Raw genomic sequence first — 17,308 nt, 5'->3', positions numbered from 1 at the left:
CCTGCGGCAGAAGCAGGAATGCAGACCTCTAGTTCATATTTACTACGTCTCCCTTCTTGTTTGGTCGAAGCCCAAAATACTGCCAAACTGCAGAGGTTGTGTTTTTTTTTTTTTTTTGAGAGCAGGTCACTTGGTGCACGACTCGCCATCTTACCTCACCTCTCTCTCTCCTCCTCACTGTCCCGTGATGACAATCATGCACACGCATTGGGGGGGTTTAGAAGTGCTAATAATTCTGAACTCAACTGTATATATTCAGCTGTTTTCTTCTCTGTAAACAAGGAAAGGGAAATAAATACAATAGAATAAAATATGAAACAAATTGTGCTTTAAGCATCTTCACTGTAAGAAAAAAAAACTTTAGTTATAGCTACACAAGTCCTTCATTCTAGAGTAGTGTCTGATTTTGTCTTTTGATTAATAATAAAACGGTCAGCAGGAGGAATATTGCGCGCCGTCACTTTAAGAGAACATCGGTTGTGATTTATGGTTCACTTTCACATGTCTTTTGATCTTCAACTCGTTTGTTTATTACACAAATGAGGGTTAATATGAATAAACACTAAACACAACGTTTTGACACAAATTTGATGTATTCCACTATTAAAGCGCTCACATTGAGATGACTTTAGATGTGTGTTGAGGCTGAGCTTTTAAAAACATGAACAATTTGAATGAACATCAGTGTATGATGCGCATCCCGTGCTGCAAGTTACATTACAGTACGTGCTTTAGTCATTTTCACATGGAACTGAGCTTTGCAGAGCACCAAATAAGGAAAGGGCCGGTAAATGATGAAATAATAGTTTCATCTGGATTAATATTTTTTCATAATCGTTTAAAGTCAAAATCGAAACTGAATTTTCCATTAATTGCACGGCTCTAATGTACATGCACAAATATATTATAGTAGAAAAATATTTCTTGCTCTGTTAAACAATTTAGTAAATATTTGAGAAAAAAAAATTCACAGGAGGGCTAAAAACTATGACTTTGACTGTATTTGAATATTAAAAATCTATTAAAATCACTGTTATGCTCAAACGAATATCTATTTTTATGGTTTGTGTTTTATATTGAGTTTTTTTTTTAAATGAATAAACAATATAAACAGAAAATTGGTTTTATAATATTCAATATATTGTATTCACTAAAAATAATTCAATATAGTTCATTTTCTTACACAGTAAGATTGCATTGCGTCAGACATAACAACACTCATTAACATATTAAAAAACAAATCTATGCTCAAATCTCAATATTTTATTACTTTATTGTATTCCTTAACGGAAAAATCAATGGCGCCAAAAAGCTTTTAGGTGCTGGTCACTCTTGATAAATGCAGGAACAGAACAGACCAGAACACCTGATGTCCGGTAACTATCAACCTAAAGGCACTAACAGAAGAAAACAATGCTCTCTCTCTCTCTTCAATATCTCTCCCTCATGTCCACAGACTCTCTCTGTGCATCTGCTCCACACTACAGTCGACAGGAGCTAAATTTAACTGTGAGCAAGGAGTGAAGAGCATGATCTCTACCTCTGCTGGTCTCTGAGTCTCAGTACAGAGAGGATCAGGGGCAGAATGACCTTCCATGAATACACACAAACACACACACGCACACAAACACAGACTAACTTAATCCTATATCTCGGTGGGGACTAACGATGTTTCTACTATACAAACCAGATATTCTATTTTCCTTCCTCTAAACCCAACCTCACCAAACAATCTGCACTTTTAGATGTTTTAAGTAATTCTGTGCGTGCATTTGAAGCATTTTTACCACATGACACATTTCCCCATACACTACAGACAATTTAGTTTATTCATTTCACTTCACAACTGGCCCAGCCGAGACTCGAATCAGTGACCTTCTTGCTGTGAAACGACAGTGCTGACCACTGAGCCACTGCACGGCCCTCAGATCAACTAATACAAGTTCTTAGAAAAGCACAGTGCATTTATTTAGAGAAATCCCAGAGGGGCTTGCTGTCTACATAAACAGACAACTTGTAAATCAAGCACCAAGTTAAAGTACCTATTATGCTATTTTAAAGGTTTAAAAGTTTGTTGTAGATGTCTACAAAAGGGTTCTCCACACACTCACAGTCTAAATCCTGTTTAAAAAAAATATTTCACCCAAAAATCTAAATTTACTTACTCTTTATTCACCCTTAAGTGGTTCCAAACCTTTATGGGTTCTTTTATTCTGTTGAACACTAAAGATTACATTTTATAGAAGGTCAGATGCTTTTCAGCTTTCTTTAAAATATTTTTTAAATTCAAACAGGTTTGGAACAAATGAAAGTTGAGTAAATGATGACAGATTTTTTTTTTTTTTTTTGGGGTGAACTTTCCCTTTTAGTTCATCTCTACTCTTAAAAAGTGTCTGAAAGGGTTTGTTAAAAATTATTTTATTCATTTTTCTGTGGCTTAGTCTCTTTATTCATCAGGGAATTCCACAGCGGAATAAACCGCCAACTAATCCAGCATATATTTTACATAGCGGATGCCCTTCCGGCTGCAACCTAGCACTGGGAAACATCCATACACACGGCCAATTTAGTTTATTCAATTCATCTGTACCCGCATGTGTTTGGACTGTGGGGGAAACTGGAGCACCAAGAGGAAACCCACACCAACACGGGGAGAACATGCAAACTCCACACAGAAATGCCAACTGAACCGGTTTGTTAAAATTTTATAGGTAATTTTTACATTAGGATTTCTTTCTACTTCTAACATTTATTAGTTCCTTAGTATTTTATAATATTTTGATTAATATAATGTAATAGAATAATCTTTAGCAAATATTAAAATGCAAATCCAGATTTTTAACTGGTTTTAGTGTTATATATACAAAATTTCATCTACGTTCTGTTTAATTCTAAACTAATAGCTAGCCTAAATAAATTGACTAAAAACATAAGTATACATCATTTTAATTAGTGCTGGGTGATTAATTAAAAGGCAGCATGGTGGCTTAGTGAGTAGCGATGTCGCTTCACAGCAAGAAGGTTGCTAGTTCGAGTCCCGGCTGGGCCAGTTGGCATTTTTGTGTGGAGTTGGCATGTTCTCCCTGTGTTGGTGTGGATTACCTCCGGGTGCTCCGGTTTCCCCCACAGTCCAAGCCCATGTGCTATAGGTGAATTGAAAAAACTAAGTTGGCTGTAGTGTATGATGTAGTGTGAATGAGTGTGTACTGGCGTTTCCCAATAGTGGGTTGCGGCTGGAAGGGCATCCGCTGCGTAAAACATATGCCTGAATAGTTGGTGGTTCATTCCGCTGTAAAACACTAAGACTAAGCCACAGGAAAATTAATTAATGATTAACTGAAGGCAACTTTCATGCACATTGAGTCAGTGACGCCAGTCAATCCCCAGCACATACTTTCAGATGGAGCAGCATTTACATTTACTATATATTCACTATATATATATATATATATATATATATATATATATATATATAGTGCTTTTCCAAACTACTTATTTAAAATGAATTGAAACAACACAATTCTTGAGATTTTTTTGGGGGGACAACTTAATTTTTGTTCACTCAACAAAAAAGTTAATTAATTTTCTTTGGGATGACATAAAGGTATTGTGCGGAACCCATAATTTTTTATTTTTTTTATAGTGCATCACACAGCCATCGTCCATCACACAGCCAAAGGCCAGACTATAAATCTGCGGATGTTTTTTTGCTATTTCTGCAGAGAATTTTGCTAAAAAATCTGCAGATTTCTGCGGAATTATTTTGGGAGTATCATAACTAAAATCTTAATATGCGAAATTAAAAAATTATATCTTTTCACTTTTATTTAATGTTTAAAATGCAAATCCAATTAAGATTCACTTTATTTGGTAAATAAAGCAAGTCTCTCATTTAATAGCTCTACGGAAGACAGAAAATATTACTGTACAAACTGCATTGTACATAAATCAGAACATTTTCATATAAGTCAATAATATTACCGAAATTAATTTAAAAACTGAATAAATATAGATTAACACACATTTACTCAAGTAAATAAACAGAATTAATGATGAGCTAAAAATCTGCAGATATCTAGGGAAAATCTGATTCGCAGATTTCATGTGGGCCTACCCATTGTTTACAGACAAACAACACAAAACTGTGTTCAAATTCAAAATAGATTTAATCGAATGATAATGAAATCGAGGTACTCATTATGTTATAATGACAGCAGCTTGCATAGCTTCTTCATAAACACTGTGTTGCTGCTACATCTGAAAGAAATGCCACATTTAATAACACATTTTTACTCCAAAATCCCTTCAGACGAGTGTTTGAAATAAATCTTTCAGTGAGAGGATTCTGTAGTTGTGTGATTATTAATCACATTCAAACAATGAAAGTAGTTAAACCTTCTGTTTGTTCAGTAACACTATGGGAAATTCCTGGTTTTCTTCTCTGCTGGTATTTGAAGTTTCTGCCTGAGAGTGCTGTCCGGCCTTTAGAGGAGGTTTACAGATCACTGAGCTGTGCTTCCTTGTGATCAATCACAGCTCTGTGCAATAGCATTTTCAATCTCAGTTCAAATAATCACCCAGAACTAGTGTGCAGCATAAATGAACATTTTTCTAGCATTTCCTTCACATTTATTTTTGGCCAAAGCTACACTATAATAGCAAACAGCACAATTCTTCAGTCTGCTTTACACAGCTGCTCTCTCACTCTTCAGTTCAAATGAAACTGTCACAGGACATAAACATAACCACAGTCACTTATCAGCTGTCAAAGTAAGGACTAAGCATATTAGCTAGTGCAAATCATCACCCATGGCACAATAAACACAAACAAAGACACACATTTTAACAAATCTAGACACTAATATACAGATGGTCAAATATGTTCACCACCGGGGCACTCGACACAGTATCACACACATGCAGTGCTTGTCGCCAGTGAGGTTATGTGAGAGGGCGTTTGGAGGCCTAGAGTGGCATGACCTCTGACTTCACGGGGGCCTCAAGGGGCCCATTACACACATCCACCCACTTCTAGAGAGCTCCTCAATAACAGTAACGTGACGCGGCTTTTGATAATGGCTCACTGGGAGTCCAAGGTAAACCTGAGTCCTTCATAAACACACAGTGAGGAGGTGCTCAGACACTTATTTACTCAGGCTAGTGTCTGCAGTGCGATGCCTGACACTGTCAGTCACAACAATGGATACATTCGCATAGGCAACTTTTGCTTCAGTGTTACTAAAATCACTTCCAGTTTTTAGAGCATTGCTAAATAAGGCTGATGAGCGCATATATATGTTACAAGCTTTGAACTGGATTACATTTCTTTACATGCAAACATTTACAGGGTTTTCCTTCTAGTTTAACATGCACACAGAAGCCAACCTCTTGCTTGCGTTCTTAAAAAAGAAAAAAAAAAAGATGCAACATTTCTTTATTTATGGGACTATTTAGGAAAACAGCTCATTTATGCTCATTGTTTCAACATAGGCTCTTTCTGAAAACGTAGCCCTACATACATTCCACGTGAATTACATAGCCAGAAGTATATATGGCTACATTTTGTTTTTAAATGAACGCTACCAGGTGGTATTCCTTTTTGCGCTTACTAGCTTACTGCTTACCTGCGTATGGACCGTTTTCCCGACGTTACCAGTCTGTCCAGTTAGCTTGCCATTTACATTGGCTGACTTGAGACACAGAGAGTAGCTGATCACGACGACGAGTTTCCTTTACACCTGTCAACATTGGGATGTAAAAATAAGGGACCATAATAAAGGATATTGGCCGGCTAATTAGAGATTTTACTACCCTCCCCCCACCCTAAAATAATTTCTAAATTACTAAATATGTTCTTCTGGAGCTGTAAATAAACAGTTAAATGGTCAGTAATATGTTTTATTAATATTTACAAAAGAAATAATAAATAGTAAACATTAGCAGCAAATAAATTAGCAAACAAGTAATTAGCAAAAAAAAATAATAAGTTCAGCTTATTACAGTTTTTTCCAATTGTTTACACACATTTTCTGTAAGCAGATCTCATATTGTCAGAACTCTACACACAAATCACAAAACACACACACATTGGGCAAAACTCTTCAATTCTCCTGCAAAATGAAACTCTACTTTCAAAACAATGTGATTTCTTTTCAAAATGGTCTTTTGTTTTCAAATGACACACACAGACCATCACATGAATAGACATTTATAAGAACAGTTGAACACTGATGTGCTGAATAAAAAACACTACGACCACTTCTTCTCTATTCATCATTATGACTTTCTGTAAGCCTTTTTTTGTTCAGTGTTATAACAGAAGTGCATTGTAAAATATTTCAGAATAATGTTTTTATACAAAACAAACAAATACCAAATATATTTTACTGTATTTTTCCCACAAATACAGTGTACACAGTGTTCATCCTAACCAACACAAAGTTGCAGATAACGTGGTCTACATACACCATCAACAGAAAAATTTACTGAATACAGTCACAGTAAAAAACAAAACAAAAAAAAAAACAAAAAAAAAACAGCTATACTGCATTCTCTTTTCTGTTTTGGTCTGGCCAAGCAGACCAAATGTCACTTTGCATGGCGAATCCAGCCACGAAAAGCATCAACTGCTATAGCTTGGAGAAGGGGTATACATGTGTGTTGATTTTAGTCATAAACTTTACATCTCCAGGCAGAAAAAAACTCCTCAATAGGTTTGAGGAATAAAGAATATGAAGGGGGGAGGTAAACTAGTTGTGAACCAGATAAGCTCTGATTTCTAAATTGCAATTCTGTGTGAAAGGTGTTTACTCATGTGATGAGTTAGTATGCAAAGTAGGACAACTGACTTTACAATTGTGAATGACAGTGTGTTCCTTGTGAAAACAAAAGATTTTCTGCATGAAAATTGTGCAAAATGCAGAGAATTGTGTGTAGTGTTTTGAAAAAAGTGTGTTGTAAACCTGCAATTTGAGTGTAAAGCAGGAATTGTGCTTGTAGTTTAGCAGAACTGGTTCAGGGGGGTGGTGCATCAGTTACATGTTGTAGAAATTGTGTCTGAAGTAGAAGTAATTGTGTGTAAACAATTGGAAAAAACTGTAACATTTGCTATTATAAAGAAATAGAATCAAGCCATAAAATCGTATTACCTTTTCTTCACTGTATAACATTCTGAATAGAGCAACGAATGAATCTCATTTATCTGGATTTTCCGTTTGATTACATTAAACTTTCCTAACTTTTTATGCTCATTTAGGACAAAAATAGTTGTGTTGGAAAAGAGAAAGACTGAAATTACCTTTACGGGATGATAGCAGGATAGAACTAGAAAAATGGAAGGGTTGACAGGTATGGTTAAGTCCGGTGAAGAATTGTTCCAGAGAGTAGGTAAGACAAAAACAGAAGCCAAAAAATGAAATAAACAAGTAATTAACAGGGTGAGAATGTGGTAAAATCTGAAAATGTGGTAAAAATCAGGCGAGTGCTTTTCTTTTTCTGGATTCCTATTTAAAGCTGTCCGTTTTGATTTAGGAAAGGTGGTGGCCGGGTCAATCTGTGCTTTTGAAAACACTATTGGTTGGGTTTAGGGAGGGGAAAGTGTGGGTCAGTCGATCGGTCAGTAAGTCAGTCGACAGTCATTTGACAGCTGCCTCTGGTAGATTTATGTGAGAACAGCAGGCGCGAATGGCACTCGTGAGAAATTTGAGATCTGAAAAAGTGTACACAGCGCACTCTTGTGGATTCGCAAAAACAAAAACTGAAAAAAAGCATAGCTCCTGGGACGTATTTCGCTCTTCAGAAATGTATATAGCAGTACATTTTCAGAAGCCTGGGTTGCATTTATGAATATGAGTGTACTTTTACATATAAGTTTGTCATTTATAATGATATCATAATTGACATAATCATGGTGCGAATTACACATTGACGATAGGGGGGGAGGTCTACTTTTTCGTTAATGTTGTGTAATGCATTCATAATACATGCTTCAGTGAGTATTATTTATGTATCTATTTAAATTACATCTAATTTATTAATAAAACAGATTTAAGTTTTCAGTGTTTAAGACATGTTTAGTGTATTCTGACCTACAGTAATCTCTGATTAGCTATTTCAGACGTTACTTTAAGACAATTTATACAAACTATACATCTAATTTGACTACTTTTAAGGCTGTAATTTGTCAAAATAAACACCTTTTGTACGTGACGTCTTTTAACGGTTCACTAACGGTGTCTATCGGTGCTGTGGATCTGCCATTTTTAAACTGACGGTTTTTACCTCACGATTATGTATTCACAATGGTAAGAGCTTGGACTTTGCACCATCTACTGGTACTTTTAGAGTCTTTTAAAGTCACGACTAGGGATGCGACGATTAACCGGTTTCACTATTAACAGCTATTTAATTCATCAAGGTTAATTAATCGTAAAGGCTTCTCAACACCACGTTTCTGCATGGAACAAAGCTGCAGCAACTAAAAGTTATGCCAACTGTGCACTAGTTTGTACACTAAGACTAATAACAACGCACACTGGACTAACTACGACTGATGCTATTAACTAAGGCAAGCTTGTGCAGGTTCATTATTTCCAATTGAGGGACATGCATGTGACGCAACATGCTCACGATTTTCAGGCGCACCTAGTTGAGATGACGGGGCTTTTGTGAATACGGGAATTGCAAACGGCTAAAGTTTAAGGAAGAAGCAATAAAGTGCACAGATTTGCAAAACCACTTAAAGTTAGTGGGTTTTGACACTGATGACAGCTATCAGGTGACGAATACCAGCCGAGATTAACCAAGTGTTTTCGGAGTGCTGAAAGATTAACAGATGTAAGAGTTGAAATATTGCAAATATTTTGATATCTTTGACAATTCAAAACATGAGCTGAAAACAGAGACTGGTGACTTCACAACCCACCAGGGGGGAATGCGGGAAAAACTAGTTCCTGCTGCATTTGCATCTGAGTCTGCTGGAACTCGGCTTCATCCCCCCATCTCACGCATATGGTCATTTCAATGTTTGAATGTTCTAGATTAACCAAACTGACTTTAACTATCATGTTTGATATCATTTGAAATGTCTCAGTGCGATTGGTACAATGGTCTCATTCTCTCAGAAACAGACATAATCAAAACAATAAATATATAACTTCAGGCATCTTTTGAACCACTGTGAAGGGTGTGACTTTCCACTAAGTGTGAATGCCTTTTGTTATTCACACCCCCTTCCTTGAGGGAATTCTTGGATTATTTAAGGTAAGGTCTGAGAAAGGCCCAGCGCGATTCTGCCTACCCAGATCAGCCCATAACATGGAGCCTAGGCTTCACGTTATGTAAAATTTACACGTTATGTAAAAGGTCAGGTATGCATCTTTTCATTTTGGATTTATCTTTGATAATTTGATGTTTTGTATTGATCATTTATGAATTGACTGATTGAATTGGCATAATACATTTACCTGACTAATAAATTGTAATGTTTGACCATATTTTGCTCACTCTGTAATTATTAATTCAAGTAGATTACGCTGTATCCTTGTTTCCTCACGTCTTGCGTCAGGTCAGTAGACGGACTAAAATCCAATTGAGATGGAGCATTGGGCACACTAATTGTGTTTTAGGGATCCGGCTGACTCTTGATATTGATTCATGTGTACTTAGGTGGAAAGGGCGATAACTTCCGTCTAGGTCAACTAGGTGTTGCACGACTAACCTAGATTGGGTACCCGACCTTTGTTTGAAGGTAATATTATTCTAAATTAAGTTCATATGGGAAACCATGGGCTTGGTGAAAACCAAAGTTACTATAGAGTCCAGTAGTCGGGTACATTTATATTAATGCCCTAACCTCTAATTAGAAATGATGATTGTCTTAACTCAAAGGTGTACACCTAAGCGGGACTAACTAAAGTATTTTAGAACGAGCGCGCTGGTAGCGGCCATCTAAAGTATTAGTCAATTTACCTCTGTTTAATATTCAAGACTGACCGGAGTGTGACCGTGAGGGACGCCTTCGGCCGAGGCGATTTCTCTGAGCGACATGAGCACCCGAATGAACGAGTGTAATGGTTACTAGTGAAGACAAAAGGGTCAAACATTTATCTAAATTACATATTGATATAATCTTCTTAATGTTTTATGATTGGAGTCAGATAAAACGAGGATAAATATATTAATATTCTAAACCACCTTATATTAAAATTGGAGTCAGATATGAGCTAAGTTAATATAAATCAACATTGTGCACTGGAAAGACCGAACAGGCATTAAACCTTCATCCACCAGTGGACACCGGCATTGGACCAACTGGCTGGACCCTACACAGATCAGAGCTTTCATACAGCTTTCATGCAGAAGCAGTGCGTCAGCACGAGCCGTAAGCGTCGTTGAAGCAGCAGTGGCGCGATAGTTTCGCCGCTGGGCCTATTTTTGCCGGTGCATTGATAATGATGAAAACAAGTTGAATGAGCAATTTTACCTAATAAATGCATCGATAATATCCATAGATTTTTTTTATTTAATGAAGTGAACTTAAACGATTAGAACAGCAACAAATATTTAGTTGGACCCGAACTACAAAAAACGAAATTTAAACCAATTTTAAACAAGTTTTAAACTAGTGGGGTTTTGAAATCAAATAATGCAAATAATCGAGATAACCATGAAACCGTGATTATTTCTTAAACTTTAATCATACAACCAAAACAAAACCGAAAACAACCCAGCTATACAGTATTCAGAGTCCCGAAAGCTGTATAAACACACGCACGGACGCACGCACGCACGCACGCACTCACTGATGCGCACACACACACACACAGCAACAAACAAGCTAAACACACCATCACACTCATTCACACACATAAATATGCGTGCTGGCTCGCTCAAGAGCGATATTGCTAGACGGCACGCTCCCGTCCAAAATTAAACTAGTTACCGACCGCTCCCGCGCTTTACTCAGAAATTTATTCCCGCACCGTAGAAATCTGGTTGGGTCCCACGGCTCCCGTGGGAATGCAGACCTCTAATCCACACTGACAAACATTAAGTAATAGTTTATTTTTAGTTTACCACACAGTTGTGGACTGAATTCTGCTGTAGTTTTACTTTCAGAACGATATTTAGAACTTTATAGTTATTGTGCTCGGTGTTAACGAGCCTTTAAATAAGCCAAGATACCAGAACAAAATCACATTCAGCAAAAGGATGTTTCATTATCATCATCCTCATCAAGACAAATCTGGTCAATTCATTCTCATTCATTCCATTCATTTGGACTATAAATAGATTATTAGAGTCTATGTAAATGAAACCGGTGTCAAACCCTCTTGCAAAAAGAATCTCTTTGTGCTCTAAACAAAACATTGGCACAATTCCTCTACAATAATTTTGCTGACATGGAAACCGCATGCTATTTTTGATCATTGTTTCGCATGCCTCTACACGGTTATCAAACCACCTTTAAAAACCTATAAAAATAATCGGTAACAAAACCTCAAATATTTTAAACAAAAGCACACAGATATATATATATAAAAACTAACATCCCTTCCTTCTCCAAACTTTTAGCTCATGTTTCCAAAGGCCACAAAAGTAAAAGCTATTGCACAACGCTAAGCAGGGTATCGCAAAGCCTTCTGTGACCACAAAATCATGGATATGAGCCTTAATGAGAGAGAGACAGCCAAAGAGAAATAGCTATCTAAAAAGTTGACCTTTCTCTCCTTTCTCCTCATTATCATCTGTTCATTCAAGGCCTCTCTGTGTGGTTTCTAAGCTGTGGTTGAGTCTTTTGTGAACGTGTGTTTTTTTGACCAGCGTGTGTGGCATAAAGTGAAAACAGCCTGTCATTATTTTTGGAAAGCTGAGCTTTGATATACTGGAAAGACTTGAGAGATCATTCCCAGAAATCCAATTTTACTGTCATGCATGGAAGTAGATGCTTGTAAAGCGACATTCTGTGAGTAAGCAATTATTTATGTGAGAATGGGAATAGGAAAAAAAAAAAAACAACAATTTTTTTGGTAACAATTTATTTATCTAGCATTTCTCACTATTAACTAGGGGCCTATTATTAGATATTGGATGTTTTTTTGTACGTATAATTCATTTGTACCTATTCTGCATGATCTTATTCTACATCTCCAATCCTACAGTGTTAATGATTTTTGTTAATAACACCGTATTTAACTGTAATATGAACTGTTTTTTTTCTGTAGGATATGCAGTATGTTACTGTTTTATAAAGCTTTGTGAAAATGACTGTATATTTTACAGTAAAGATGTACAATACTGTAAATACAAATACAGCAAGATAATGCTGCTGTAAATGTAAATAAAGTATTTTTGCTGTAATAGATTTACAATAGTTCAGACTGCACGATTTTAGCCCCGATTTTGACTCGCCGACAGGTATTGAGAAATCGCTGACAAACGCCTGAAATCACAGGCAAATCGGTGCTCCTGCATGCGAGTAACAATCACACAGTATAAACCATCAAAGACAGGATCTGAGAAAATCGCCAATGAGTCGTGGATGCCCGTGAGATAATTGGTGCGCTACATAATTTGGAGCTGTCTGCGATTCAAATCATGCCATGTGAAATGAGTTTTGACTGAAAATAACATGAGAGAGCAGCATTCACTTGTTTGTGTGTGTGTGTGTGTGTGTGTGTGTGTGTGTGTGTAGGTTGAGGGAGAAGTTAAAAGCGCTAATTTTCGGTTCATTTGGACCCAAGAAATGGAGGAAAAACTAGTGGAAGTTTGACAGGAGCACCCGTGTCTCTTTGACGCTTCATACAGAAAGTTAAACAAGAAAGTCAAGGAGAAATGGCTAATTCCCTTCAAACTCAGGTGAGCAAATATGTACATTTTCTACACCATTAAAGGCTTCTTTCTCGTTATGTAGTAAATAACAAAAGATTTACTACGTGTATTTAGCTGTGAGACGTAGTTTGGATGAAGTTGTCGGCGATTCTTCCTTTTGTAAAGTCATACAATGTGAAAGCCCCTGTCGCCAATCCATCTTGCAGTGTAAAAAAAGCAGCGGCAAAACGCTAACTCTGACAGTCATGCTATGTGAAAACATCTGTGACACTCGGCATTAGTTATTACAGAAGGACGGTTATGCAGTATGCTACTGTATTTTAAAGTTGCACTGTGAAAATTACTGTACTGTTTACATTTACAGCACCAGTTATCTTGTATATGTACAGTATATACACACACACACACACACACACATATACATATATGAACAATATTGTATACGTTTACTTTAAAATATACAGTAATTGTCACAATACAACGTTAACAGTATAAGCTAGAAATAAGAATAACAGCAAGAAAAGAAATGAAAACCGAGGGAGTGATGAAAACTGGAATGAGAAGTGTAGAACGGGAATAAATGTCCACCTACCTGCAGATTTTGAATTCATCATCATCATCATCATCCCCTCCTCTATGAGAAAACACAGCAAAATGCTAAATGAGTCAGTGACAATATGCAGAAAGTGAGCACAGATAAACTTCACCTATGACCTTTGACTTGCGGAGGGTAACTGAAAACACAAATGGGGCTACAACAACAGCTTCGATATGCGAAGACATGACAAACGCAGCATCCAAGTTCAAAAGGCCATCAGCAATGTGTCCATTTTCAGACAGATCGCAATAAAGTACATTTTAGCGCGTGAGAAACTGTCCTTTAAAGACTCGATGAACATCATCAACATTCCAACACCGATAGCTACAGCTTAAAAAAGTGAGCATCTTATACAGACGCAAAAAAAAAGTATAGAGGGAGTATTAAACTGGTTGTGCGTATTTCTGGGGAGGTTTGGGCTTGAACGCTTGTCCCGAGAGCTGATGAGGTTGTTTCAATTCGGAAGTCCAGCAAGTGCTGAGCTCATGCTTTCTTATTGATCGAAGGCTCCAATTACACTAGAGAGCCAGCAGACAGAGATCTCACTCAGCAATCAATGGACACTCTATTTTAGTCTCTGATTTCAGAGCTACAATATGACTGCACAACACCAACTTTACCAGTACCAGTAGCCTTTTTGCTTTCAAATGTCTTATTTTTTAACAGCAGCTTATTTTTCAACAGTTCCTTTTAATGACAACTTAATTGTTTTATGTTTAGTCACCTTAAATTTGTAAAAAAAAAAAGATTGAGTAACTTGTAACAATTCTTGTTGGGACAACATGAAGGAATTATGTGGAACCAGCATTTTTTTTACAGCGTACACTCAAAAAATGATGTTTGCTGTCATGGCCAGTGGGTGGAGAAAGGAGCGAGGACTTAAGTGCAGCAAATTAGATGGGTTTATTAATTATAAAATAAATTAAAAAATTAAACAAAAATAAATCCAGAGCGGGAAAACATTAACTAAACAAATAAACAAACAAACAAATAAACTTGGCAGGCTGGCAGGGATCAGAGATGAAACAAGACTAGACACAACAGATCTGGCACAGGACAGTAGACAAGAGGGAGCTATAAAGGAGAAGTAATTAATTAACAGACAAGTGAACAGGATTAAATAATAATATGTAAAAACAACATTGCATATTCTGCGATGTGATTATTGTAAATGATTAGAGTTTGCACGTTCTCCCCGTGCTCAATTGGGTTTCTCCCAGGTTCCCTGGTTTCCTCCCACCATTCAAAAACATGCAACTTAATTGACTAATCCAAATCAGCGCTATAGACATGCTCCTAGTAAGTAGTTATCTCTTAAGAGCAATCACTATCTGTTCATTAGCTACTATAGCAGGGGAGTTATCGAGATCTACCTGAGCTCAAACACCACTCTCGCCTTCAAACGGGAGGGAGCCCTGGGCTCGAGGATCTTATGAGCTCAGGGCTCTCTCCCGGGACAGCATGCCAAACAAGCTTTATGATCAATCATCAGCTAAGTGTGAACTCTTGAAGATCTTTAAAGGACATCAGTGTATCTCCTTAAAATATGACCTCTTTCTGATACCTTTTAATCCCCACTATTTAAAGCCCAAATTATTTTCACTGGTTCATGTGGATACTTTATGCGCATTTTCAAAGTTTATTTACATCATGGCGTTTCCATCAACCAATTTTTTTATGCGCACAACCAAAATGTGCATAATAATAGGTGAATGGAAACTTAGCAACGGTAGGGCTGGACATGGTCAGCAACAATACTCAGCTATGGCTTTTAAACAATATTCATTTGGTATTAAGAGGACCAAAGTGTGCCATGAAAATGAGTGTGTTCTGGACTTAGTCCCCGTAGATCAGCAGTTTCTGAAATACTCAGACCATTGCTAAAGTTAGTAGATTGTTGCAAATACACACACAAGCGGCGTATCACAATATGTTTGTGTTTACACAGTATAACATTAATGAAAAAAAAATCCCATCACATTTCATAAGCACCAGTACTTTCTCTAATCAAGGGGTTAACCTCTTACTCCAAAAATATTGACACTTTTAGGGAAGCTGAGGTTTATTTTCGGATTTCTTTCTGACCCTCATTCTTAGCTAGTCTCAGGGGTGTCTATGAACTGATCTACTTGGGATAGAATGAAGGCCACTCGACTAGCTGAAGAAATAATAGGTTTCTTCGACCCACATATCCAGCCTGCATGTGATTTTCTAAAAAAAGAAAGGACCCAGAGGAAATGCTGGCCCTCTACGTCTGACCAAGAATAACTTCAACAATACATGAAAGTGTTAGTTGAGACTGTACAGTTCAGATTGAACAAATGTTTCTTTTGAGAAGAATAGGGGAAAGATCGCATTCTTCTAGAACAACTCCCACTAAGACCACAAGTTCATCTGAGCTAGACCAAACTATGTGTGTGCAATTCTACATCAAGATCAGACAGGCTCACACTCCTCTGACACCATCCAGACAAAGCAGAAGTTACTTTCGATAGCCTTTTGATCAGTTTATTTCCCTGTTGCACTTAAATGGGTTAGAATGCAATACATAATACAAGTTCACCTTGCATTCTCACTAAAGTCACAAGAAGCGCTGTAAAGGAAAATATTGTAGTACAAACTTTTTTACTATGGTCAGTTTTCTCTTTCAGGTCAACTAGGGTGCCTCATTTTTAGACATACGCAGGGTGCGAATTACAGGGGTGTAGTGGGGATTGACACCCCCAATTAATGTTTGATCCCCCTGAGGGACATCAAAACAAGATGTATGGGGGGGGGGGTGGGGGGGGGGTCTGTATCTGTATCTTAAATAATTTATTAATTCATTTATTTTCTTTTCGACTGGGTCACTACAGCGGAACGAACCTCCAACTTATCCAGCATATGTTTTTCACAGCGGACGCCCTCCCAGCCACAACTCATCGCTGGGAAACAGCCATACGCATGTAAACACAATTACACACACTTATACATTACAATCAATTTCAGCATACCAAACTCACCTATAGCGCATGTCTTTGGACTTGTGGGAGCAACCCGAGCACCCGGAGGAAACCCACACAAACAAGAGGAAAACATGCAAACACACAGAAATGCCAAGTGACCGAGCTGAGAAACAAACCAGCGACCTTCTTGCTGTGAGGAGAACGTGCTACTCACTGTGGCTCTGCGTTGCCCATTTTAAATAATAATAACATTAACAATTAAAATAGACCACCCCTGTAATGGTTCATATCATTGTGAATGCATAATCGCCAGTCTATGAGAGTAAATCACTGATAGAAAATGTAAAGGACGCTTTTCTTGCAAAATAGGTGTTTGTATTTACATATAGCTTAAAAGTAAAGTAAAACTAATCGCAGAGTTTGAAATAGCTAATCAGAGGTTACCCTGCCACCATGATGATAATGAATGTCAAGTGGGCAAGGGAAGTTTATATTAACAGACCCTTAACTCTTTAATTTGAACCCAATTCTACTCATATTAGTACATATTTTGGAATTAACAAATCATACTTAAATTGACCACCATTCAAAAATACAAATATTTTACCTCTGTCCTATTCTCTTTGCACTGGTTCCCAAGCTACTTCAAAATGGAGTTTAAAAATGTGCTTTTTGAGATTTAAAAAAAACTGGAACCTTTTGCCAGAGCTGATTCTAAATTGTGAAACAACATCCGATTTCTATTAGAACAACTGTAACAGAATCGCTTTAAGGCTTAAAGCCCATCTGTTAAAGAAGGCTTACAGTATATAAGCCAACAGGGGCTTATGTTTATTTTATATTTTTTATGATTATGCATTTATGTATTTTGATTTCTTATATTGTTCAACACAGTGGTCAACCACTGTTGTTTCATTGTGCTTTTTAAATAAAA

The 17,308-nt window shown here is 37.0% G+C and overlaps 1 protein-coding gene across 7 annotated transcripts in view; it reads right to left on the bottom strand.

Annotated features, from left to right (window-relative positions):
• The window catches only part of stard13a (StAR related lipid transfer domain containing 13a), a 229,806-nt gene that overhangs the window by 111,336 nt on the left and 101,162 nt on the right, over positions 1-17,308 (bottom strand). For all 7 annotated transcript variants that reach the window (XM_073915023.1, XM_073915024.1, XM_073915028.1 and 4 more), the window contains exon 2: positions 13,424-13,465. Coding sequence is in view for 5 of the 7 variants with exons in the window: in XM_073915024.1 (XP_073771125.1) it covers positions 13,424-13,465 (42 nt within the window). In the remaining 2 variants the exon portion in view is untranslated. The remainder of the gene's footprint in view (positions 1-13,423; positions 13,466-17,308) is intronic.

This window comes from Danio rerio, chromosome 10 (genome assembly GCF_049306965.1).
Source record: "Danio rerio strain Tuebingen ecotype United States chromosome 10, GRCz12tu, whole genome shotgun sequence".
Taxonomy (NCBI): Eukaryota; Metazoa; Chordata; class Actinopteri; order Cypriniformes; family Danionidae; genus Danio; species Danio rerio.
Note: the sequence above shows the minus strand (reverse complement) of the source record. Positions and strands in the feature narration are given on the sequence as shown.